The following is a 25627-nucleotide window of genomic DNA, read 5'->3' on the forward strand; positions in this document are numbered from 1 at the left end:
TAAAGTGAGACTCCATCAGCCTACTTTTCCATATCTGTGCAATATCTTTAAATGCAGAATATCTCTGCTATGATTAATTACATTTTAAGTAAGGTCTGGCTTTCACTGTCTTTAGAGACACAGTGAATGAGTATTATTAATTCACCAATCCCAGCCTACTTAAAATTGATTGCTCAAGGTGCCTCAAATATATTAGAAACTTATTAATTTTCAATATCTTCCCCAAAGATGTAGTAAAAATCACAACCCCCCCCAGCCTTTTCATTACTTATGGTATATGAATTATACCACGTATCACCTGACTTACAATTCCCTTTAACATGTTCTTCTCTGAAAGTCTCTTATACCTTTGTGTTAGCAACATTTTCCTCAAAATCACTTGAGTAAACCTGACCTTTATGGATTACTTTTCAATGTCAGGATTTGGAAAAGCTCTGGCTATGACACACCTCCTATTCCTTAAGCAAAGGATGGACATGTTCATTTATGCCCCTATTCCGTAGACATACTGAGGGAAATAGGGTCCCATGCATGCAGCTAAATACGCCCCGAAAGATGAGAAGATGGACACAGTAAAAATGCCCTCCAGGAAACCCAGCTCCTCCACTCGGTTGTGGAGCCCAGGATTTGAATACAGGAAAGTCAAGTAACACTTCGGTGTCGGGTGAATTTCCCGCCAAAATATAAGATGGCGCGTTAAAATGCCTATATCTTTTGAAGTATGGGTTCGACTGAAATGAAATATTTGGTAATACGCAGTTACAATCGGCCCGAGTTTACACGTTTCCCGCACTCCACCGCAAATCTATATGAACCGAGTTTAAGACGGCTCCCGCGGAGTACGCGCAATTCATGCGAGCCGACTTAACTCGTTTCCCGCAATCCAAGTGGTAACATGTATTGATTTCCAATTCTACTACCACCAAGAAGCTTATAATCACTATCTTTACCCATCTTTGGAATAAAATAACTAAGAGGGAAGCCTGTGGGCAAGAAGCTTAATAATATTGATATTATATCATCTCAAGGATTAATATCTTACTTTAAAATCAATGCAGCAAACTTTTAGTTCCACAGGCAACATTCCACCAGTGAGATCTGAATTTACGATGGAAAGATTCTGAATAGGTATCTGAGGACCGCGGTTTACTGCTCCCACCACAGGCCTGCTGGAGAAAGCTAGACCATGTAGGCGTCCATTCAAGGGGAAAGCATTTCTGTAGAGAACCAAACCCCAACTATGCACAGCGGTTTTCATGGTCAAACGGCTTTTGCTCTTCACCTCTAGGAAATCTGCATTGGATTGAAATATACGGGCCAGTATAACCTTTCAGTGCAAACCGAGAAAGCCCCTGGCATAGCCAGCATGCTATGGCTGGGAGGGAAACAGCCCGGTCCAGCCACGACTAGTATTCTACTTAAGGGGAAAGTCCCCAGTGCAGTGCCATGCAATAGATTTGCAGGGGGATTAAAAAAAAGACAAAAACACTTAAAAATACCCTGATCCAAAATCAAGAGTCCATTTCCCCACTGAAAAAAACAACCACTAATAGACAAAATCCGAGGAGCTAAACATCAAGCACATATCAAACTATAATCGACAGGCTGAAGAGAAAACTAATCCTCCGCTGTCTATAATGGGACCCACTGGCCACACGGGGCAATCTAGTATTTAAAATGTGGCCAGTCCAAACCGATATGGGCCGTGAGTGTAAAACCATGAAATTTCAAAAATTAGTACAAGAAAATTTTTTCTTAATATTTTTAAAAATTTGGTTAATATTTTGGATATATTTAGTTAAGTAAAATATATTATTAAAGTAAAGTTTACCTTTCTTTTCACTTTCTTAATGTGGCTTCTAGGAAATTCAAAATTATGCACATGGCTTGCATCCTATTTCTACTGGAGAATGCTAACTTAGTGCATTTTCCCCAGAAGGTATCAGATACTCAACTAACAAAACTGCCCAGTGGATGTGGCTCAGTGGTTGAGCATCAACCTATTAACCAGGAAGCCATGGTTCGATTCCTGGTTAGGGCTGGATCCCTAGTAGGGGGTGTGCAGGAGGTAGCTAATCAAGTATTCTCTCATCAATGATGTTTCTATCTCTCTCTCCCTCTCCTTTCCTCTCTGAAATCAATAAATATATTTATTTTAAAAAGGGAAATGGATTTATATCTTCTGTGGATATTTTACTGATAGAGAATTGCAGTTCACAATCAAGAAAATGGTATTTGTGCACATTATTTGCCATGTTCAAATTATTTATCTAAGCAGGTTAGAAATTTGTACTGGTTTATACTGCTCCTGTTAGAATAATTTCACAATCCAAAGTGAAAGACTTTACAGCTCTCTGTTCTATGTTCTCACAAGCCCTGCTTCACAGGGCATACCTGTGGACCTGTGACCCCATGCACCCTCCTCACCTCATCAGTTAGCTGGCATTTCCAGAAGGAAGTGGCTGGGAAGCCCTCGGGGCCACTCTCCTCAGAGTGTATGTACCTTATGCAGTTAGGCTGTGAAGTCCCGGAGAGCAGGGGCTCAATTTCGGTCCTGTTTCTACCTGCACTGCATCTCAAATTGGTCTTCACATAAAAGTGAATGCAGCCCTAACCGGTTTGGCTCAGTGGATAGAGCGTCGGTCTGTGGACTGAAGGGTCCCAGGTTTGATTCTGGTCAAGGGCATGTACCTTGGTTGTGGGCACATCCCCAGTAGGGGGTGTGCAAGAGGCAGCTGATTGATGTTTCTCTCTCATCAATGTTTCTAAATCTCTATCCCTCTCCCTTCCTCTCTGTAAAAAATCAATAAAATATATTTTTTTTAAAATAAAAAAATAAAAGTGAATGCATTTGATAAGTGTTGGTTACCTGGGTAAAGCTGATGACTTAGGGAGAAGGAAGAGCTTCCCTTCCTGTTCTTTGTATTAGAGCAATTTTATCACATTAGGCACTGGCTGTACATTGTGCTTCATAATGCATTTACTCAAATATCCAAGTGCCGCTGGCTGACAGACTTGAGCCGGGGGCCGGACATGCAGTGGTGAGTCAGACAGGCACAGTCCTGTCCTTACCGGAGAGGACAAACAAAAGCACACACATGACACAATTACAATAACTGGCAAGTGCCACCAGGGAAAAGCAGCTGGAATCATGAGAGGGACGTTGACTGGGGAACCTAATGTTGTTGTGGGTCAAGGAAGGCTTCTACGTAACCTTTACACTGGACCTGTGGGAACTGTTTGCCTGGCAACGTGGAGGAGAAAGGGCAGGCTGACCATGAAGGGAGGGCCTTCTAAGCCATGTTAAACATTTTCAGCTTAATCCTAAAAGCAATGAAAAGCCACTGAAGGGTTTTATGCAAGATAATGATGTGATCAGATTTGCCTTTTAAAAATATCGCTTTGGACAGACAGACAACAGTGTGGCAGTAACCAGAGGGGAGGGAGTGGGGGTGGGGAATTTAGAGGGGGCCTAATATATGTTGATGGAAGATGGTTTGACTTTAGGTGGTAGGCACACAGTGCAATATAGAGAACTTGATAAAAATTATTAAAAAAAATATTGCTCTGGAGGTGGGTAAGAGTGGATGTAGGACCTGCACAGAGCGCACCAACAAATTCATAAAAATTAATCAAACTCTCTTTGGTCATCGTTTCAATAACACTAAGTTTCAAAAATAAAAGAGATGTGTCTGATCTACAAACACAAGATCTGAAAAGCAGAAAGCATCCTGGAGTATTCATCTAACACAAGTTACTCTCCAAGTGCCCTCTGAGCATTAACTCCCACCGATTCCTCTGGCCTGGCCACGGAACTGCTACCTGAAGTCAGCCCCTGTCTTCACCCCAGCCAATAGTGCTTATTCTGGACCAGCACCCACCCGTATTGGTTGACGGGCTCCTGGGGTCACAGAGAGGCTTTTTTTGTGCCCAAGAACTGGGTGCCCCTCGGTATTTGCTACATTCTTGTGTCCCTTCTCAAGGACATTTGGGTTCTGAACAAGTGTATGTGACCTGCCAGCATCTTTCAAGAACACCATAGCCAGTGTCTGCTCTCAAGGCAAGAAATCCATGGAGGAATGAAATCATATCTATCATAAACAAATTAAGCACAGATTATCTACATTCTATAGAATGAGTCTATGAACTTTTGGGTTGTTCTGAACTCTTCTGGATGACACTTATTTGCATATGCATGTGGCCTGCCCATATGTAACTGCTTTTCTGGAACCAACCTGGGATTGCCTGGTGATGGCCCTTACTGTTCTCCTGGATGGCAGATACCCGTTCAATTGCAAATAACCATAATCTAATATATTGGCAGCTACAAAGCACATTCAACATTCTATTAAAAATGTGTCATTTCTAAAAATGTAAATCTCCCCCAATTACCTCTTCCTATAATCCTTTCTATTAAAATAAAAATGCCTCACCCTAGTTGGTTTGGCTCAGTAGGTAGTGCATTGGCCTGTGGACTGAAGGGTTGCAGGCTAGATCCCCAGTTGGGGGCATTCAGGAGGCAGCCAATCAATGGTTCTCTTGCATCATTGATGTTTCTATCTCTCTCCCTCTCCCTTCCTCTCTGAAATAAATAAAATAAATTAAAAAATTAAATAGGAATGCCTCAACCCCACCATTTGTTTCCTTTCTGAATTCCCGCTGCACCACTCTGACAGCGAATGTCCCTTCCCACCGAAGTGAAGGTGAGCCCATCCTTCTCAGAGGCAGCACCATCACCGTAAAGTACACAGGCTTAGGAAGCAGTCACACTGGGGTCCCATCCTGGCTCCATCCCCTCCTCAGTGTATAAACTTGGGAAAGTTTCTTAAATTCTCTGGCCCTTGTTTTTTCATGCATGAAACGAGGCTAGCCTCCTGTATTTGTTTTCTGGTGCTGCCATAACAAATTAGCATGAACAAATGAAAACAAGAGAAATGTACTCTTTCAAAGTTCAAGGGCCTAAAACCCTGAAGTCAAGGTGTCAGCAGGGTTGGTTCTTTCCAGAGGCCTTCTGGGAGAATCCTTCCTTGCCTCTCCCAGCTCCCGGGAGCTCCTGGCATTCCTTGGCGTAGGGCGGCATCACTCCAATGTCTGCCTCCACCTTCACACGGCTTTCTTCCCGGTAACTCTGTGTCCTCTTGTCTCAGCTAGATACCAGTCCTTGGATTTAGGGCTTACCCGAACTCCAGAATGAGTGTTAATCTCAAGATCATTAACTAATTACATTTGAAAATAAATCTGTTTCCAAGTAAGGTCACATTCTGAGGTTCTGGGTGGCCCTGAATTTGGGGGGACTGTACCTACCTACTGTGTTCTATTGTACCCAGGAACTGTGATGGGTCCCTACTGAGTTTTAGTACCACAGTAGATATTAAATCCCTTTTCTATACTATGATTTGTTCAACTGTGTTCTACTTTTGCCATCAGAAAAAAAAGGTTACTTTTAGAGATGGCTTTGTGTATATAACGAGCACGGTGCTGAAAATACGTTAGTGCTCAATAAGTACTATGTTTTTCTTCCCTTACCCTATGTTTATCTTGGCCTTGCAATGAGTTACTAGCACAATTCATGTGTATATCCCAAGAAATCAAAGGGCACTTCCAAGTTCTACGTAAAGATAAAGACAAACATTTCTTGCCCCTGTATGACTTCTTATGGCGAGGCAGGGTGAGTAGTTCCCTTCTCAGAACCTGACTTCTTACAGTTGTTTAAGTACTAAGGACTACAGGTACATTTAAGAGATCCTTGCATTTCTGTGGAATATAAAGGTCATGAAGAAGGCTCTAGGTAAAACTTAGAAACTTGATTTTTGCTATTCTTTTCCTAATTTCCTAACCATTTGGTCCATTGCCTGGTTCCTATAGCTTACCACCATATTACTTATAGATTTCCCTTCCTCACATAATCCCATCTCTGATGTAGTTTAAGAAGAAAAACAAAAATAGAAACGTTATTTCCACAGAGTTTGTTCATCTTCAAAACAGCTCTACTATCCTAGGTAAACAAAGGCTGAGTGAAACTGCAGCTGGCAGCAGGAGGCAGTAGAGAGCTAGTCAGCACTGCCTACTGCACTGGCCTCTTCCTTTTATCCCACACCTTTCCTTTTCTTATCTCTTGCCACTAATGCTCACTATCCAAGCACATGGAGGTTGGCCCAATGCCCGGGCCATCTTCCCTAGGACCACCAAAGATACTGAAATCCCAACTTGCAATTCTCAAAGAAACTGGTCTCAAGAGTAAGCAGTTTTCCAAATAACAATTGCATTTCACTTAAATACATTCAGCCTTGTGTCAGGTCTCTATACTCTAGGTTACAAACTGCTATGCAGAAAGAAGAGGGAGAAGGAGGGTGATAATGTCGGCTGCTTTGCTCTGTTACACTTCATGCCTTCAGAGATGGCTCCAGTTCTGCCTGGTTCTCTTTCCAAGGCAGAGCTCCATTACCTCTATAACTTCCTTTTCTCAAGGTCTACCACATTAGCAGGAGCAAATGCTGATCTGTGCTGTGCTTGGAGAGGAATCAGAATTAAAAACGACCCTCCAGCCCAGCCAGCATGGCTCGGTGGTTGACCGCTGACCTATGAACCAGGAGGTCACATTTCGATTTCCGGTCAGGGCATATGTCGGGCTGTGGGCTTGATCCCTAGCGTAGGGCATGCAGGAGGCAGCTGATCAATGTTCTCTCTAATCATTGATGTTTCTATCTCTCTTTCCCTCTCCCTTTCTCTCTGGAATTAATAAAAATATATTTTTTAAAAAACAAACAAACAAAACAACCCTCTAAAGACTGTAGTGAAGCAGTATGAACAAAAACTCTCTTCAAAGAAATTATTCAACCTCCTATCTTTTCACACCTTCTGGGAATTACTATTTCTTATCTTAATATTATCCTAATTTTCTTTCTTATCATCCCTTGAAAATTAATGTAGCATTAATAACATCTTACAGCTATCCTGACATTACGTGCCACCCAAGCCGTCCACACAATGTAGTCTGTTAAATACACCACAGTCAGATAAAAAACTACAGAATCCCCCAGTCACTTCAATGTGAGCCTTAAAAAGTACCCGCATCCCAGGTGAAAGTGCTATACCTGAAGTCAATGACCCTTCAGAAAAGTGGGCTGAGGAAGCAGAAGTACAACAAACCTAAAATGCCTCTCGAAGAGAAGCTTACAGGTTACCTGGAGGGATACCCTCAACTTGTAAAGTGACCCCTTACCTGGATTGGGTTGAAGGTATTCAATTGTTTTAGTCATTATTTCCATCACAGCCCTGCTGGTGACATCCACTTTCTGAAATGAGAAAATTAATATTCTAAATGACAAAGACCATTAGCGTTAGAATCTTAGTTTTCCCTTGAGTAGATACAGAACTACTGGCAATGCAACAGAGTAAGGACAAGTCCTGAGCGGAAGGGGAGGGGCTGAGGGCTGTGAGGAGTGAGGATGGCTTTGCATCCCATGTGATCTACTGAGACTGGAAAGCCTACTTCACCTGAAGAGGACACTGGTCATTTCCTAAAATATATTTCAAAATATACTTCATTGTCTTCTGGCAAAATAAGGTGAGGATAGCCTCTCTTCCCATAAAAAGCTTGAGATGATCTCTAAAAATGGTTCGATATTCAACCGACCCAGAAAAAAATAAAGAAGGAAGGCCTAGGGTCAGGTGGGAGCCTGGCAGAGGCGGGGACGGGGGGGGAGATGGGGGACATCTATAATACCCTCAACAATAAAAATGAATAAATGAATGAATGATTATAATTCTAAAAAAAAAAGAATTTCAAATCTTTGTGTTCACTTTAAGAACATTGGTGAAACTGCCCAGGCCATTGAAAGTATGCATTTTCAAAATTCCACTGTCTCTGAATGACGTCACTTCACAGAAGAGATTACAATACATCGCCATGCTGTCATCACAAGGCTGGGTTGGTAGGGGTGCCCAGGCCAAATGGTGGGGCTGGACACAGGTCCCATGACCCAGGAAGAGTACAGGATTTGGGCTGCCCATGCTTAAAAATGCAGAGCAATGCTGAACTTAAATTTTTTGATGTAGATGTTCTGGTCATGGAGCACATCCAGGTAAACAAAATCCCCAGGTAAGCCCCGGATTTACAGAGCTCATAGCAGGATTAACAGGAGCTCACCCTGCCACGCTGAGATGATCCATATTGAAAAAGAGCAAACTGTTCCTAAACCAGAAGAGGTTGCACAGGAGAAAAAGATATCCCAGAAGAAACAAGCATTTATGGCCCCGGAATAAATTCAGCACAAAATAAATGTAAATAAAAATTAAACAAGCAGAATTAAGGAATCATATTCTACCCCCAAGGCATTTACTGAACGTCTGTAGGGGGCTGGGAATGGTGACAAGTTTCACTGCCCTAAAGAAAGAAAAATGCAGCATCAACTGTTTATTCAAGTAAGAGACAGAAAGTTTTTTATTTAACTGCTGAGAACATCCCGAGTATATAAAAATCTTGCTCAAACACTTCTAATCAGTCCTTGAACGTTTGGTTAATTCTGAATAAAAGTCCTGGTGCTAGAGCCCACCCCTGCACAATTTTGAATGGTCAGTATTTGTATCCAGCTGGTCACCATATCCTCTGTCTGTTGGAGAGGTTATTCATTTCACTTAGGTCCTCTCTGCATTCCCCCATGAAATCCTTTGTTACCAACATGCCTGGTCCATTCATTCACTCTAGAAGGGAAATGACTAGTGGGAATAAATGCACCCTCTTTGCATATAACATGATAGAGGTATGAGTGAAAGGAACTCATTTTTGATGACAGAATTTCAGATATCAATTAAGTGCATGGGGAATTTTTGTTTTGTTTTGGGTTTTTTGGTTTTGTTTTGTTAACTGGAGTTCAAGGGCTCTTCCCTCAATTGTATAAAAGTTCTGCATCATCACTGTGCCTCCTTATAAAATCATCCTTTCATGGATGTGGTAAGCCTCCTTCTCTTTCATTATCTGAAACCAAGCCATAACCCACCAGAAGATTTTATTTTTTCGTTTGGTTTTTTAATAGTTACTAAACTGTCAGTCATACTACTGTGTGTGTAAAGAAGTTTGCTATAACTGGGATTAATAGAGGAAATCACTTTCTCCTGTGAAGTCATCATGGTATAAAAATGCATTTAAAACACTCCTACTTAAAAGGTGCCTGCCTACATATGAACCCTGTGCCATGTCCTTTTGGTCTAATTGAGTTTTAACATATTTTGGATTTGAGTATGTGCTAAGCAGAATTTAGTTCTGAAGTGAGAATGGTCCCCTGGGGTTGTGCAATGAGGACTTCTACGGCCACACGTGGAGGTTCAGCACCAGCAAATGCCAATCAACCTCTATGTACTCCAGAGACAGAGAAGCATCGATCAGACTGTCAAACCTCAGAGGGAAGGCAGGGGAGGGTGGGAGGAAGGGGGAAGGGGGAGAGATCAACCAAATGTTGATCATATAAGCATAACCAATGGACACAGACACTAGGGGGGTGAGGGCATGAGTGGGGGAGTGGGGGGCAATGGGAGGGATAAGGGCACATATGTAATACCTTAATCAATAAAGAATAAAATAAAAAATGTCATGAAAATGAATTCAAAGGTTGTATGCAGAACAAACATGCTGAAAGTCCAGGTTACATGTGTGATGGGAGGAAAGGGCAGCTATCCTGCTGACTAGATGACAAAGATTAAAGAATTTGAGGTCCTATGTATCCCAAGGTCTTGTGTGGCTATGATGGGAAGAAAGTAATTTCAAAAGTCAAGGTTTCTAAGAGAGGGTGCCAGAATTCTCCACGACCCATTTGATATTCTCAAATTATCCAATGTTAGGAGGCTAACCAATTTCTAACCTTCCCTTTTCACTGTACTCAATAATAATGATAAACACCATCATCATAAAGTGTTCTCTTTGTCAGAAATGGTTCCAAAGGCTTTCAGTATCTTTACCCATTTAATCCTCAGGAACCCTATGAACTAGATACAGAGAGGATAAGAAGCTTGCCCAGCTCCGGCTCTAGAGCCCATGCTCTTAACCACTACTTCCTGAGAGCATATGCTCCTCATAAAAAGAGAGGAAACAGGAACATCCCCCAACGTGAAGAGAGAGAGCCCGCCAGGGCTGGAAGGCTTTGAGCTGTCCTCCGAATGAGGCTTGGGGACCTGGCAGTGGCCACCCCAGAGGACCAGGAGGAAAGCACCTGTCACCCCATCCTCTGCTTGTGCTTTGAAAATCCCCAAGGTCTGTGGAAACTTCGTCCACAAGCACGATTCTACCCTGGCCTCTGTGCAAGAGGCCCTCCCACGCACGCTGTTACACAGGCTTCTCCACAGAAGCCGGATGCCAGCAGTGTGAATCCTGAATGTCCACAAGGAGGTGCCAAGGGAGGCATGAAAAGTGGTTCTCATTTTGGGTATGGAACTGCCTCTCCCTCTGGGCGCTGTAAATAGAGAGCCAACTACTCCTGCTCCATAAAGAGAAGCTACTAGCTTGGCAAAAGCCAGTGTTCTCAGGGGAAACACACACACACATACTAGAGAGACCCATATTAGAGCATTCATTAAGTGTGGTCCCCAGAGCAGGATTCAGCACCCGGGAGCAGGAAAAGAACCAACCTCAGTGTCCCCTGTGATTTAACAGAAATCTCCCAGGCAGGAGCCCACACCAACCCAGATCTTTACAGACTTTGTGCCCAATGAGGCAGACTCCTAGTTACCTAAACTAGACATCATTATAGTACAGGGCTGTAGCTAAACCTTTTTGATCACAGTGCAAAATAACTTTCACTTGAAATCCAACTCTGAAAACAACTTTATCCAATACAATTATTTGTTTACAGGACATACCCCAAATAGGACACAGCTCCTAGCAAATCATTCACTAGGCTCTCCCTTTTGATTTTACTCTGACAGATAATCACTAGACAGAGTTCATAAACACAGGAGGAAGAGACGAATGCAGAATCTACTCCAAGCCTTAACTTCCTAAATATGCAAGTCTGGACCTAGACAAGGGAAATGAACTCCCTGAGGTCACAGGACTGGTGTGGCCTTGATGGGGAGAAAGCAGTCCTGAAGGTCCTGGATCTGAGGGTTTCTATAGGAACAGAACTGTATAGTGACCACCCGCAGGAAGGAGGCTGGCCAATTTCTACCTTCTTTTCGTCTCTGTCCCCACTAACAAGGTCAGGACTCCTTTCGCTAAACTAAGCCACACTGTGACAGCCGGGGACAGGCTGAGGGCCATTACCCTGGGAGAACCGTGAATGTGCCTTGTTAGGCACTTGCTAGGAGAGCTATTTATAAACCTAATTTGGCAATGTCCAGCACATATCCTCTTGTTAACGGGCCTGGTGTAATTCACACGAACTAAGATTTCCACTTAAGTAATTTATTATAACTGGCAAGAGATTTTCCCAGTTGAGAGCAGCAGAGTTTAACTTTGAACTGATGACACATGGCTAATGCTTTCCTCAAGGCCCAAAGTCTCCCATTACTTGAAAGTGAGTTTGGATGTGTCCTCAATGACAACTTCTATTCTAATGAGCCCCTGAGCCTCCATTTCTGTAACTAATCTTGTCTGGATAGGGGTAGGAAGCCATTAGGGAAGGCTGTTTAGAGAAAGTGAACTCTAAACATATAGGGAGTCCCAAAAAATGTATACACATTTTAAATAACTATAAAGGCAGTGTTTATTGAAGTAGATTTCATTGTCAAAATTGAGCTATCAGCTGCTAAAGTGTGCAGACATTTTTGGGGGACACCCTGAATACAGGAAATAAAAACTCTACATAAAATAATTTTCCCCCTGAAGGTAAAAGCGTAGGCATATATTCTTCTGGTCTTTTCCTTCAACTTTCTCAATACCAACATTTTAGCAAATGTCCATACAGTTGACCCTTAATCAACGTAGGGGTTAGGGGTACCAATCCCCCATGCAGTCAAAATCCGCATATAACTTTTGACTCCCCCCAAACTTAACTTACTCCTTGGTATCCATGAGGAATTGGTTTTCCTGGACCCCCCCCCCCAAATCCCACATTTACCAAAATCCCTGGGCGCACAAGTCCCCTGTATGAAATGACATAAATCAAGGCATACAGTCAGCCCTCCGCATCCTCAAACTCCCAACCATGGATTGAGACAGTGCAGGGTTTTACTGAAAGAAGTCTGCATATAAGTGGGCCCGTGCAGTTCAAAACTGTGTGTTCAAGGGTCTACTGTACTTTAGAGTCAGAAATGTCTTCCTCCACTGTGCAGTCTTATACTTTACAATGTTGGGTAGCGAGAAAAATAGCTCTCTAAACCTCTTTACTCACTGTAACATTTTTCTTCCTCAGCTAAGGCAAGGGTTGGCACACTGGCCAGCAGGCAAAAACCAGGACAGTACCTACTTCTACATTTTTGTTTTTTAACATTCATCTGTATTGTTGAAAGTATTACAGCTGCCCCCCCCCAATGACCCCCTCCACTCTGCATCTGGCCCTCCCAGGCCTACCACATTATTGTCTGTGTCCATGGGTTATGCATATGCGTATATAAGTTCTTTGGTACATTTTTAAATGGTTGGGAAATTCAAAAGAAGGCTCTTCTTTCAGTGCACATAATAATTATGTGAAATTTAAATTTCAGTGTTCTTAGATTAATTGTATTGGAACATAGCTACATCATTGTTTAGACAGCGTCAATCGTTGCTTTTACTCTTTAACAGCAAAAGTGAGGAGTTACAATAGAGACCACAGAGGCCCTGTGGCCCACAAAGCCTAATATACTTATAGAGAAAGTGTGCCAATCCCTATGCTGAGGTTCTCATTTCACTAAGGTATGTCATGCTGATCTATGAATGAGGCTGGTCATTTCGCCAGCTGCCTCAGTCTTTAGAGACAAGATACAAGAGAACTGAAAGGCACTGAATTGACTAGAATGGGGTTATTGTTTTGAGGCATCTGAATATCATCCACATGAACACAGCACTCTTTGTGGAGCTACAAAAGGACTGAAACATACAACTTCATTCCATCAGATACTGCCTCACACCAGATGCGGTCACAGGGACACACGAACAGAGCTGAAGAAAAAAATACACACCTGAAAATGGAGCACAGTGTGTGGATTTAATGATCAGTAATAAATAGATGAATCAGCACCCACCTGGACAGGGGGTAAGTCACAACGGCTGTCCAAAATGAAAACGTTGAAATGTCAAGTGGAAAACTAAAACCTTTTCAAATTCTTAATTTTCTATCACCGAAGTTAAGAGAATACACATATTAAGAATGCACACACACGCTCACGTAAAGCAACGAGAACCCTGAATACGGACACCTACTGAAACCAGTCAGAGAGACATGATGAAGCAGCTTCCTGCAGAAGTTTCTCTGGCAGCCAGATGCAGGCTGCTCCGATACAATGTTCCCTACTGATATGAAGAGTTCATGTACCCCTGCCATTCAGCAGTCATCATATGTATTCAGAAAGTCTGATTAATGAACACGGTGTTGAAAAACAAAAATAAATGAGTCATTTGGCTGAGAGTGCCCCAAGGCATTTTCTTGCTAATCTTTTGGTGCATGGAATGACGCCCAACCTACTGAGCCACATCAGAAAGGGCTCTTGCTAATCTTTTGGGGCATTACCTTTAATGAATATCAGCTTGGAAATATATTTGAAAACATAACTGAGAAGAAATTTGTCTCCCCTAAATTTCAGGATAAGCAAAAAGATACCTTATTGGGGGCTCTCTCCCATCTGACAATTCTTCACCAGAAAGTGAATATCTTAGTGCAGAAATCCACATGATCTCTTTTATCACCACACCTATGACAAAGTCATGGGCATGACAGATGTCCATGGGTGCACCATGGATATGTGTCAGTCTTCGTGTGCTGGTTGGGACTTTACTCTTTTCTCTCCCGTTTGAGATAAATCACTAAAATTCAAGTTAGAGTGATGTTATTAAAAAGTGGCATCATTAGTAACAAGTTACTTGCCACAAGACGCGAAAGAGATGATACTCAGTGTGTTTCACATTGCAGCTGAGAACTGTGGGTTTAGCCTCTGTTTAAACATGGGCAGTGATGGGGAATTCAGTCTCTCTCTCTTTTTTTAAACAGCTCTGACAGTTGAAAGTTCTTTCTTATGTTGAGCTTGACTCTATCTCCTCATAGTTTCTACCATCAATGGGTAGTTCTATCACTTAAGGTTGGATAGGATCTAACCTTTCCCCACCCAATGACTAATAAAATGTATGAAGATAATGACCATGGACCTTCTCTCAGCCTTTCCCCACACCGCCCTCTGCAAACAACCCACTCTTCTTCACTCTCCTCTGGAATGGCATTCTTTCTTTTCTTTCTCAACATCCTGTTTTTCTTTCAACTTGAGGCTGCCCCTTAATAAGAATTCCTTTCTTATTAAAATGGTCTATAATCACATTTCTAACCCTAATGCCCCTCCGGTTTCAACAGAAGGGATTTCCCAGCATGCTTTTCAGACTGCAAAGCGAGACACTATCCCCCTTGGCTTGCACTGCTGCATTACCCATATGTGCAGGGCCAGGAGGAAACGCCAGGATTAGCTCAGCTGCTCTCTCCTCTAGGAAGCTCCCACTGACCTATCTGGCCTTCCCTGGGCATCACCCCAGGACACCAAGCACTATGCCCTGCATGCCACTGATTCATGTGCCGACTTCTTCCAGCAGAACTGGAAACTCTTAGAAGGTAGGAACTGTGCCTTAACCGTCTTTGTATTCCTGGTGTCCAGCACAATGCCTGGCATTTACAGATATTCCTCGTGAATTAATGAACATAAGTATACACACACAAACGCAGAATCACTGTGGCAACTGGTGGAAATTTGAGAAGGAACAAGAGGTCCCTCAAATTCTAGAACTTCCGCTTGACAAAAAGTCTGCAGCTCTTCACACACAATATCTGTGCCACAGAAGAAATTTCGTTTGTGTTTAATGAAGCTGGTAAGCAACAGATGCCATTTAAAGTGAACACAGAAACAATTTGGTGCAAGGCACTTAAGTGGAGGAGAAAAAGGGTTCCGGGCAGGGTTCCTGCAGAGAAAGCGGCAGAAATTCACCCAATCAGCTGTGGGAGGGGACGATGCAGGGACTGACAGACACAAATGGTAATTTCACTGCATCTTAGCAGGAAAGTGGCTGCGGTGGCTGATTAGAGAAACAACTTCTAGGAATCCCCACTTTTCTCTCCCGGTAGTGCTGCTTGATGCAAACCTCTAATTTATTTCATTCTGTTGTTTAATTGCACCTCTGAGAATACAGCTGAACAAGCTCTCTCTACTCCACATCCTTATGATCAGAAAGCCAACTGTAAAAGGATGATTCTTCTGTAGCCTTGGGAATATTGAGCTAAAACACTTTTGTGAGTAATAAACATATTAACAGGAGATAAAATATTTGATATTCTAAATCCAAAGTATGTGCTTTCTAATTACCACAGAAATCTTTACTGTTATTGCAAATTTAGCTTGGGTAAAAAGTATAAAATTTTCAATAGAGCCACTGATAGACAACAGATGTGTGAAATAAAATGGAATAAAACAAATTTCCACACTGCAATGAAATCTAAATCTCCCAATTTACACAGATATAAAGCCAAATACAAAACCACAGGGGTGTTCTTCAAATGATTACTAAGTGTTTACTTTATTGTAGGAATATCTAGATTTTGAAATAAACCTCCAGAAACTCATTATTTTTCTAGAAAATAGGAGAAATAAACCTTATCTTCAGACTCAAGGGATGTCTGGGTCTTTGCCTGACATAAAATACTTGGAAAATACTCTTTTATTTCAATTAGTTTGCAAGATTAGAATGGATTCAAAACCTCAATTAGTTGTTGGGTTATAAACTCTACTCTGTTCTACAAATTTCTTATTCTGTTTACTATAATTTAAGAAATAAAAATTAGTTGTCAGCAAACCTTCACCCTGGCAGATGAAGGCAGAACTCAAATTCTGACTCCTTAGCTCTAAATTCCTAAATACCTGCCTAATCTGTCATCAATGACATGGCACTGGCCAGGTGACATACTGTAAATTCCCTCCAGGGTGAGGGTGGAGGGAGACATCAAAGGATAAGGGAGGACTAAGGAAGATCAGATGTAGACAGAGGTTGGTGCAAAGGAACAGACTTGCATGGCTGCTCATAATGAGCGTAGAACTCAAATATTACAGGGGGTGAAGTCAGACTCAAGTCATTCTGAGCAGGTGTGTCAGTGTCTGGAGATTCAGATGCTGTAGGAGAAGAATAGGTAGAATACTGTTTTCAGAACTATGAACAGCCATGGCTACCAGCTCTGGTTGATGACCAGGTGGCATTCAGAACTGTCCAGAGATGAGAAATGGGGACCTATGCCAGCTTCAATCCAGTGGGGGCGACTGGCTGTCAGGCATTTGGCGTAACAGGCTGGCTTCCTAGATTCCTGGTTGGGACTGAGGACTCATATTAAATCTCCTCTCTCGTGGGTCCCTATCCTATCAGTGACGTCCATCTCAAGAACTTAGAATGATCAGCTGGGTAAATACTAGAGTCTCATTTTACGAGACTACTGTCTCTTGGCAACTCATCTTTTTTTCAGGAACTCAAACGTGTCCTAGTCTCTCTTATTTGTTGTTCCCTGCACCAGAACACACTCGGCTCTTCTAACTCTCACTCATCCCCCGCATCTTCACTTAAACAGGAAAGTCTTCTCTGTGTGGGTGAGTTTCCTCTCTTTTAAGCTTCCCTAGTGCCATGTCTCGTTCCCCTTGCCACGCTGGTTGGTATTTGTCCATAGTCTTCCTTTCCCACTAGACTAAGAACTCCATGCAGTCAGGAACCTTGTCTATCCTGTTCACAGCCATACCTTCCACGCCTGGCTCACAGGAGGCACAAAACAAGAATTTGTTAAATGCATCAGTGAACTCATCAGAAGAAAAACTGAAAAAACATGAGGCAGAGACTATCCAGACATTGTCTTTGTTGGACTCTTCCCACAAAGAGCAGAAATAGCAAAATTGAGGCAGCCTACTGGAACTCAAACGGACTAAGTAAAAATATGATTTCTAGGCATCACAGGCTTTTGACATCCTCTCTGTTCAAGGACAGGGTTTGTATTCCCAGGTCCTTTGCCCATATGCGATTTAAACACCTAAAATAATTCTTTGCACAGAGCGATACACACTCTTCACCATAAGCCTAAGTATCACTTGCTAAAAACAGTCTCAAAGTGAAAGAAAAGAAAAAGAGAAACTATGGCAATATGTCACAAGAAAAAGGAAATGGGATATTCTGTTCACCTCCAGGTTCACTTATTGAGAACCGACTTTTAGGCAGAACGCTAAAGGATTTACACTATTTTTCACCCTTAATAAAAGTCCCTCAAAAAGTGACTCATATTCTCTTCTTATATTTATAAAAACATAGAGGCTCCAAGCAATAACCTGACTTGTGCAACCAGCAGCGGAAGAGGAGGGAGAGTCAGGGTGGGATGGGCCCCACCATGGCCTTCTCCCCACATCGTCCTGCTCCTATGGCTGGCACGGTCCTGTAGGGAATGTCTTCTCAAGCCAGAAAGTGACTGAATATTTCCCCAAAACATTTAAGGCACCATTTCCCCACCTTCTCTTTCTTCCCACCTCCCTACATTTCAATGCAGCTCCACGTGGTCCCTATCTGGAAAAGTGATAATAAAATCCACAAGGAAAAGCACATGATGGAACTTCACCTTCACTGACATTCTGTTCTTGGGATAGTACAAAGGGATGACAGGATACTTCACATTTTCTGTTTTAAAATAAGACACTAAAAAAGAGAGAATTTTCAAGAATAACAAAATGTATTCCCAGGTACCAGTGGAGGACATTTTCCCCTTCCCTTCTCCCATCTCCTCTTAGGATGCTGGGCAGTTTTGTAACAAAGGGAGTTTTGTGTGGTGAAGACTTACCCTCTCCATCTCCTTGAAGTCATGATCTAGCTTGGTTCCTTCAGCTCCTCCAACCTTCTCACTCACTTTCTGTGGAAAATAACCAAAAAGAATTATTATAAATTTTCCTTAAAAAAATCTCTCTTATAAGTTTTATGCACTTTCACAAATATCATCTAGTATAATCTCACAACCATTTTGTGACATAGGCAGGCAGTCCCATTTTCACTGTGGCTCAGCGGGTTTAAATAATTTACCTGATAAGATTTGAAAAAATAATTCAAATACTCGTGTATCTTCTGATTTCAACCCCACTGCTCTTTCTATTATATAAATCATTATATAACTATCTAGTCAGTAACATTTTCCCTTTGAAAGTTCTGAGGGACAACAGTACCATATAATAATCCTCTCCCTCTGATAATGGATCTAAAATGCAACCCTAGGTAGAAAATTACTACTTCTTCAACTTATTCCTCAAGGGCTATTGAACAGGAAATCACAAACATCTATCAAACTGGAGAGAAAAAAGATCAGCTGGTCTTCAGGTAAAAAGACTTGTACAGTAATCTTATAATGCTCCCTGTAGCTGTCTATATTCTTATATATGTAAGATAAACTATATGGAAAGATGATTAAGGGCATTTCTGTACCCCTCAATGAATTCCCATTATCATACACTGCATATTCATCCATTTACCCAAGCAAATGGTCATTTTCTAAATGTAGAATTCATGTTCATAAAAAAATTGGATGCCCTATCTATTGTGAAATAGATTCAAGTTAAGTCTAATAAAAATTTATTAGGGAACCAAGAAAATTGCTTTGGTTTCATCAAAGGCATAGATATCAAGTGCTAATGACACAAAATTTCCATTCCTCTAACTGTAAAGGTATTTAGGCCCTTTTCAATAAGACATTACTATATAAGAGTTATCATGCACAGATATCAAAGTATGATTTCTCATTTCCTTTAATAGCCACTGGTTGAGGGTTTTTGCAAGGATTCCCACCATGACCAGACCTACAGCAACCTCAGTAACAATCTGTGAATTCCAGTGAGCTTGGTTCACTTCCTTCTAAAAGGGCTCCTGGATCCATGGTCCTGTCTCTTGGCTATGGAAGTTCTGATATTTTTTTGTTGGGGCTGAGGTGTATTCTTTACCCTTTCTTTCTCTGTCTTTAATTCCTTTAGAAGAGATCACTCTTGGAGAAATCAAGAGTCTGAATTCTACCACTACTTTAGCCCTGTATAGCAGATACCATTCATTTCATCCCGGCAGCAGTAATAAAAAGAATATGCTGTGAGGGAAGGCCATAGCATTGACTGGTTCCTCCACTTTTTGCTAAATACACAGAATTGTTATGAAAATCAAATGGCATAATAAATATAAGGATATGTGTCAGAACCTACGAGATATGCAGTATATCCTAGTTCCCTTGTCTTACCAATCAAGAGTATATCTGCTTACAGTACCCTGGTCTCTCTTAGCCATTTATTTACTTCTTATTTCATACCTTGAGAAGAATCTAGCAATTTTCATAAGACATGTGAATAAAGGTCAATGATGAAAAGTGAAAGGTTGAAACAATATTAACATCTTTAATTTGTACAGCTGATATACTTGTAATTTATCATCTGTGTAACACAAGAACTATGAAAAACAGGTATTATTGCTATGTTTCAGATGATTAAACTGAGAATTGCATAAATTGCATTGTCTAGCCATAGTACTGACCTTTATCTAGGAAGAGGTGGATCCAGGACCTGAATGCAATTTTCCCAAGCTAAACCCTGGGCTCTGCAGTCACACCACCTCTTTGAAGAGCTGTCCGTGGTACTGGCCTTCTCTACCCAAAGTTCCATTAGATTCAGATGGCCAGAAGTAGACTCACTACCGTGTTAACCCTTGGTCCTTGACATCACACTCTCACTTAAACTGTGTCCCAGGTGGTGCTGAATATGAAGTATTTCAATAGTATGCACATAGACCCAGGCTTCATCTGGCATTATTACAACCAAATCTAAAGCCAGCACCAACTGTGACCTGGCCCAGCAATCAGCTTATTTGCTTGCTTTCTTAAAGATGTTTACCAAACCAGAACTGGGGCTGGGGAGGTCATTCAGCTTAAAACCTCTGAGTGAGAGTCTGGTTGCCAGTGACTTGACCTGCATACTTAGGTTTTAGTTACAGAAAGTCAGAAATCAAAGGGGCCTTAGAAATTATCACATTTTCTCTATGACCAAATACATTTTTACTGTGATTTTTTTATACTGGTTCTCTTCCTTTCACTTTGCTCAGTGATGACTGTTTTAGCTCATACTGCCAGTCCTCTTATGTTTTGTTCTTGAAGTATGTGGTTTTTTAGTTAAATTTGGGCTGGGAAACTAATCTAACCAAACTCCTACACAATAAAGAAATATCTGCTACACAACCCCAAATTAACTGTCTCTCAGATCTACCTAACTGGCTCCAATGTCAGGGAACTCAGCACATCCCAAGGACCCATTTTAATGATCCTCTATGGATCACTATAGATGTAGACCCCTTCTATGACTTATGAGATTTAATTTGCAAAAATGTCACACAAAAAACACACAGCTGAGAAATGTCTCTATTTGTAGTAACATTAAAGAATCCTGTTAACATTGGGTTAATCACAGTTTACCCATCTCTAGGAAATAAAATATGGCTCTCAGCAAAACCATGAGGGCTTATATCACAATTTCAATCCCATATCACTCAACTGAGAGTGATTTTAATTTCCCCACTTTTTTCATTCATCAACAGGTTAGAAGCACAGTTGCTGGCTCACTGTATCAAACAGGATACCAAATTGGATTATTTTGCCCATTAATAATTTAGAACTAGTCCTGGCAATTCACACTGAAGCCAATTCTACTGGCTTTAACTATTTGATTTAAGTACTGTGTGTGTGCGGGGGGGAGGGAAGAATGAGACTATAAATATCTTTCTCTTCTTAACAAAAGCTGACATTTGACCTGCTCTGAGAGAAACAGTTCAGCAAACAGTGAAAGAGGCTAACAGATACTGCTACTAACTTGATTGGCTGGTTGATATAAAAAATTCTTATCTAATTAGATTCTTGGGGAAATAAGAGTATTCAACATGACATCTACACAGTCTATTGCTTTTACAAGTCACAAAGGATCTAAATATATCAAGGCATTGAATTAAACAATGGGCTAAATAACAACTGTCACATTCCTTAAGAGTATGCCAAATGTTTTCTCCTCCTGCTCTTTAAATAACATTATTAAAACTTCCATGTCTAGGCATCAAGGTAAGGAGTACAAGCTCCCTGAGACCATCTGGCCAAAATGAGTTTTGCTTTCCTTACCCAGTGCCATTTACTTAACAATAGTTTTTCCCTATTTTCCAGTGAGGTGATTCCTGAAACCAAAATTTCATAGTATTGAGTATTTTCTGCTGCTGTTCAGAACACTTTGGCTAATGTGTTGAAAAATTTATCTCAGTTTAAATGAAAACCATCAAGTTATTTGAACCTAAAAAGTACAAATGAACTGTAATATGCCCCCTGTATCATCTAAAAAATTCCTCTATTCAAATATCCACTTAGCACAACACTGAGAGCTTATGCTTCTAATCCCATCTTCTCTTCCACTCTCCATGTACTCTGTATTCCAACTGAACTCCAAATCCCACCTTCCTCTCTCTTACTCTTCATTGTATTCCTCACAACAGGTACTCAGGAAGATCTATAGACTGAACCACAATGCACTTGTGTAAATATTATTGTTAAGATGACTGAGAGGAGGCATAAAGTGAGGCTGATCACCTCACTTTAGGATGGTCTTTGAAAAGGCACGACTTAAAAAGAAAATATAAATAATACAATCAACTCATGTTTTAAATGAAAAGTCTTAATTCTGAGTCCGCAGTAGTGTGGTCTCATGCTATTTTTCTCTATATACCAAATAAGAAAGATGTCAGAGGGAGCCAGCAGCAAGCAACAGCTTAAATAATTGACCACTGTTCTCAGCTCAAATGATACTGCACTGCTTCCCACAATGACTCAGCCTCCCCCGCAGTAACCATCAGTCTAGGCAAAAGACACTGCATCCTCTAGGTACAGCTCTGATTCTTCTCCGAATTGCATTCCGTGTATTAAATACTGAAGGGCCAACTACTGTTTCTTCAACTGCCTCTCATAAAGGTCTCTTTGAAAATCACATCATCAGTAAAATTCAACAGACTTAACACCAAATTCAGACCCTAAAACCTGCAAAGTTATTTACCTCCTTGTCCAGCTTTGTTTGTGTCCACAGTCAGGTTTCCTCACCATCCACCAAATGTGTTTATTCCCTCAGCCTTGGACCTGGATCTACTCCCCCCCCCTTTTTTTCCCCAAATCCTACCAATTATCTAAAATGCTGACCCAGATTTCATCTTTTCCATGACCTGAACACATACTCTCGCTGGAAGTGATCAGACTTCTTTGCACTTGTAATGAGACACATCATCTCTTTTACTACCTGGAACTTGCCACCTGAGTAAAATTGCTGAGGACCCGTGTTCATTAGAATTATAATATGTTAATGGAGGCAATCATATCACAGGCTTCTCTTTTGGAAAACTTCTGAGAGGACATTACCAAACATAGTGCTTGCAGGGCAGACACTCAATTCAGTTGGAAAAAAAAATCTCAGTGAATTATTCTAAGACCAAAAATTACCCATAAATTAAAGGAAGACCCTTAACTATGAGTTAGCACAGGTTCTGTGTCTCCTGAGAGTTTACTCTCCTCTCTAAAGTGTAATTACCTTTTTCTCCACCAGCAACAGGCAAAATTAAAAATTCAATAAGCTATGATACCTGATATTTTATTTAAAGTATAGCTAAAGTTAAAGAAAATTCTCTCTCAACTGTAACCATTCCACATTCATTCACCAAATTACTTTTAGCATAATTACAATTAAGAGTAATGATACACATTCTTCACATTAATCATGGTTCTAAATAAATATGTATTTTAGTTTATATATAAATGCACATATGTGTGTATGTAAACACACACATGTGGGAAAACATGTTTGTGTGTGCATATGTACCCACACACATATGATAGAAAGTAAATATAATACTTTTCCAAAGTGCTTTTTAAAAATAATCAAAAATTATTTTATCAAGTACTGTATTATTTAATCATATTAAAATAGAATTACTTTAACATTCCATAAGTAAAGCATAGCTGGTCTGTTAAGAGCAGAAAGTAGAACTCATATATTATCCTGCCAATATGCTCCATGGAACCATCCGCAAAATTATATACATATATAATGAAACCTTACTGACAAGTCAATGAGAAAAACCAAGGTAAGTTTTATTTTTTAAAAAGTGGATTAAAAGTCAAGAGACCTGAAATTCTAACCCTGACAATGACACCAATAGTTGTGTGAAAGGAAAAATGCATAACCTGTTAGTGCCTCAATTTCTTCACCCAAGAAATGAAAACCAACAGCATCTAACACCGGATTTTTGAGAATTAAATTAGAATATGCATTTAAGAGCACTTTTTAAACTATAAAAAATCATTATTAAAATAAGGGATATATTATGTCTTAACTGGTCTTACATGAAAGGTATAATTTTAAGTTGGTTTCTTACCTTTGGCAAAAAAAATCTAAGTGTAATTTAACTGAATTAAAGAACATTATTTAATGCACAAGCTCTTTAAAAGTTATAATAACTACCCCTGTAGGACATCGTACTCTTTTCTCAATATTTGTAGACAGGCATCACCTATGATAATAAATAAAAGAAGCCCATACTCTGACTCCTCATGAAGGTGCTTTAATCATTACTAAAATATAAAATTTATAATGAAAATACTTGATGACATATCAAATATTCAGAAGGAAACAGGAATCAAAATTACAGCAGTATTTTCTTGGTATTTGGCTAAATACAAGTATATCTTGTTTTTCCAGATGGTGGTATTCCCATGTGTGAAAGGCAGGGTGAATTCACTTCATGAGATATAAGTTTCACACTAGTTTTTCTCAGCTGTCATTAAATTGGAATGCTTAAATGTCATGATGTTTTGAAAGTGAATTTCAAAAGTATATATTATTTATTTTTCCCATCCAGAAACTTCAATTTTCTTAGAGAAAAATGCATTTTTCTCTAGCTGAATCAAGCTAATTCTGATCTCTTACTATCAAGTAGAATTTGTACATCAAAGAAAAGGAGAAAGGTTCCTCTTCTACAATATAAAAACAAGAACTCAATAGGATTAAGACTGCTTTCCTTTGAATACCTGGAGCTAAAAATCTTAAAATGGGTTTGGATGAGCTAAGTACTTGGCCCTTTCCCAAGCTTCCAGCCTATGTTGCTTCCAGTCAACTATATAGAAAATGCAGAAATTTATTGACATGATGTTCTAATTGTTTCTGGTATGGTTCATTGGGGTTAAAAGCAAAACTTGTTAAACTCTATGTCCCCAAAGTGAGAATTTCCCAAACACTATGCAGCTACTTACATCACCCCCTCAACGGTGACATCATTGTGCCCTAGCTGCTTTGGCTCAGTGGTTACAGTGTTGGCCTTAATTCTCAGCCTGTCAACCTCGAGTTTGACATGCTTAAACTAAAGGATTCTAGGTTCAATTCCGGTCAAAGGCATGTACTTGGTTGCAGGCTCGAAGCCCAGCCCTGGTCTGGGTGCGTGTGGAAGGCAACCAATTGATGTGTCTCGCTTACATCAATGTTTCTCTCTCTGTGTTGCTCTCCCTCCCTTTCACTCAAACTAAACTACCCTGATGCTGGACTGGACTACGCCCTAACATGGAACAGAGATTCTGGACACTAACTCTGATTCTAGCCGTATTGAAACCACAGCCACACTTCCTTTGTGGTGGGACTGAGGGAGTGGGGACCTTGGAAACTCATGGATTTAATTCCACAGAAATAAAGCTTTCTACAATATCGCATCCTCCTGTGGGGGCCTCCAGAAATTCTTATCCCACATGTACCCCAAGTGCAAAAGGTGGGGATGAAGACCCCTCTCCACTGGTAACAAAGGGAACTGGCAGGATTCATTAGGGAGCTATCATGCAGATTTCCGTCCCTCCCTGGGAAGAGTTTATACTCTCACCTACAGTTTCATTTACAAGTTATCTTTGTCTCTAGAAAAAGATTTTTAAATATAAAAAATGTGCAGAATAAAAAAATAGCATTTCTTTATTTGTTGACTCGCCAAATACTTTAGTTCCTCATCAGACAAGGGGTAATTTATGAGTAGAAGGGGGGATATTTTACTAAAGCTTCCCATCCCTGGAAATAGGAAGAATTTTATACATTTTCATATTCCACTGCAATAAGCCATTGAAAATGAACAAAATATAAAAAGACAGTGTCTCCTAAAAATAGACCCTATAACTTAGGGCTAGAACTATGTCATGCAGTATTTTTTAAATTCTATTTAAAGCTCAGTCATAAATTCCCTTGAGGAAAAAAAAAACAGAACTGGCAAAAAGAAAAAGTGGTACCAGTAATTCACTGGAGATTTCAGTCCTGGTTAATGAATGACCTAGAACCTAAGGCTTGATGACTCAGTTAATGAGGCAAAGAGGGAGTAGCCCTAGGCATTTATTTGTTAAGATAAACCCCTGGCGAGTCCTTTTCTGGTTTGTGAACTGAAACC

The 25627-nt window shown here is 40.6% G+C and overlaps 1 protein-coding gene across 1 annotated transcript in view; it reads right to left on the reverse strand.

Moving 5' to 3' along the window:
• SH3GL2 (SH3 domain containing GRB2 like 2, endophilin A1) overlaps positions 1-25627 on the reverse strand; it is a 63324-nt gene that overhangs the window by 18490 nt on the left and 19207 nt on the right. Inside the window, exons 3-4 of the mRNA XM_023758918.1 lie at positions 17961-18029; positions 7223-7295 (exon numbers count right to left, since the gene is read on the reverse strand). Coding sequence (XP_023614686.1) covers positions 7223-7295; positions 17961-17969 — 82 coding nt within the window. The 5' untranslated portion in view covers positions 17970-18029. The remainder of the gene's footprint in view (positions 1-7222; positions 7296-17960; positions 18030-25627) is intronic.

Source organism: Myotis lucifugus, unplaced genomic scaffold (genome assembly GCF_000147115.1).
Source record: "Myotis lucifugus unplaced genomic scaffold, Myoluc2.0 scaffold_144, whole genome shotgun sequence".
Lineage (NCBI taxonomy): Eukaryota > Metazoa > Chordata > Mammalia > Chiroptera > Vespertilionidae > Myotis > Myotis lucifugus.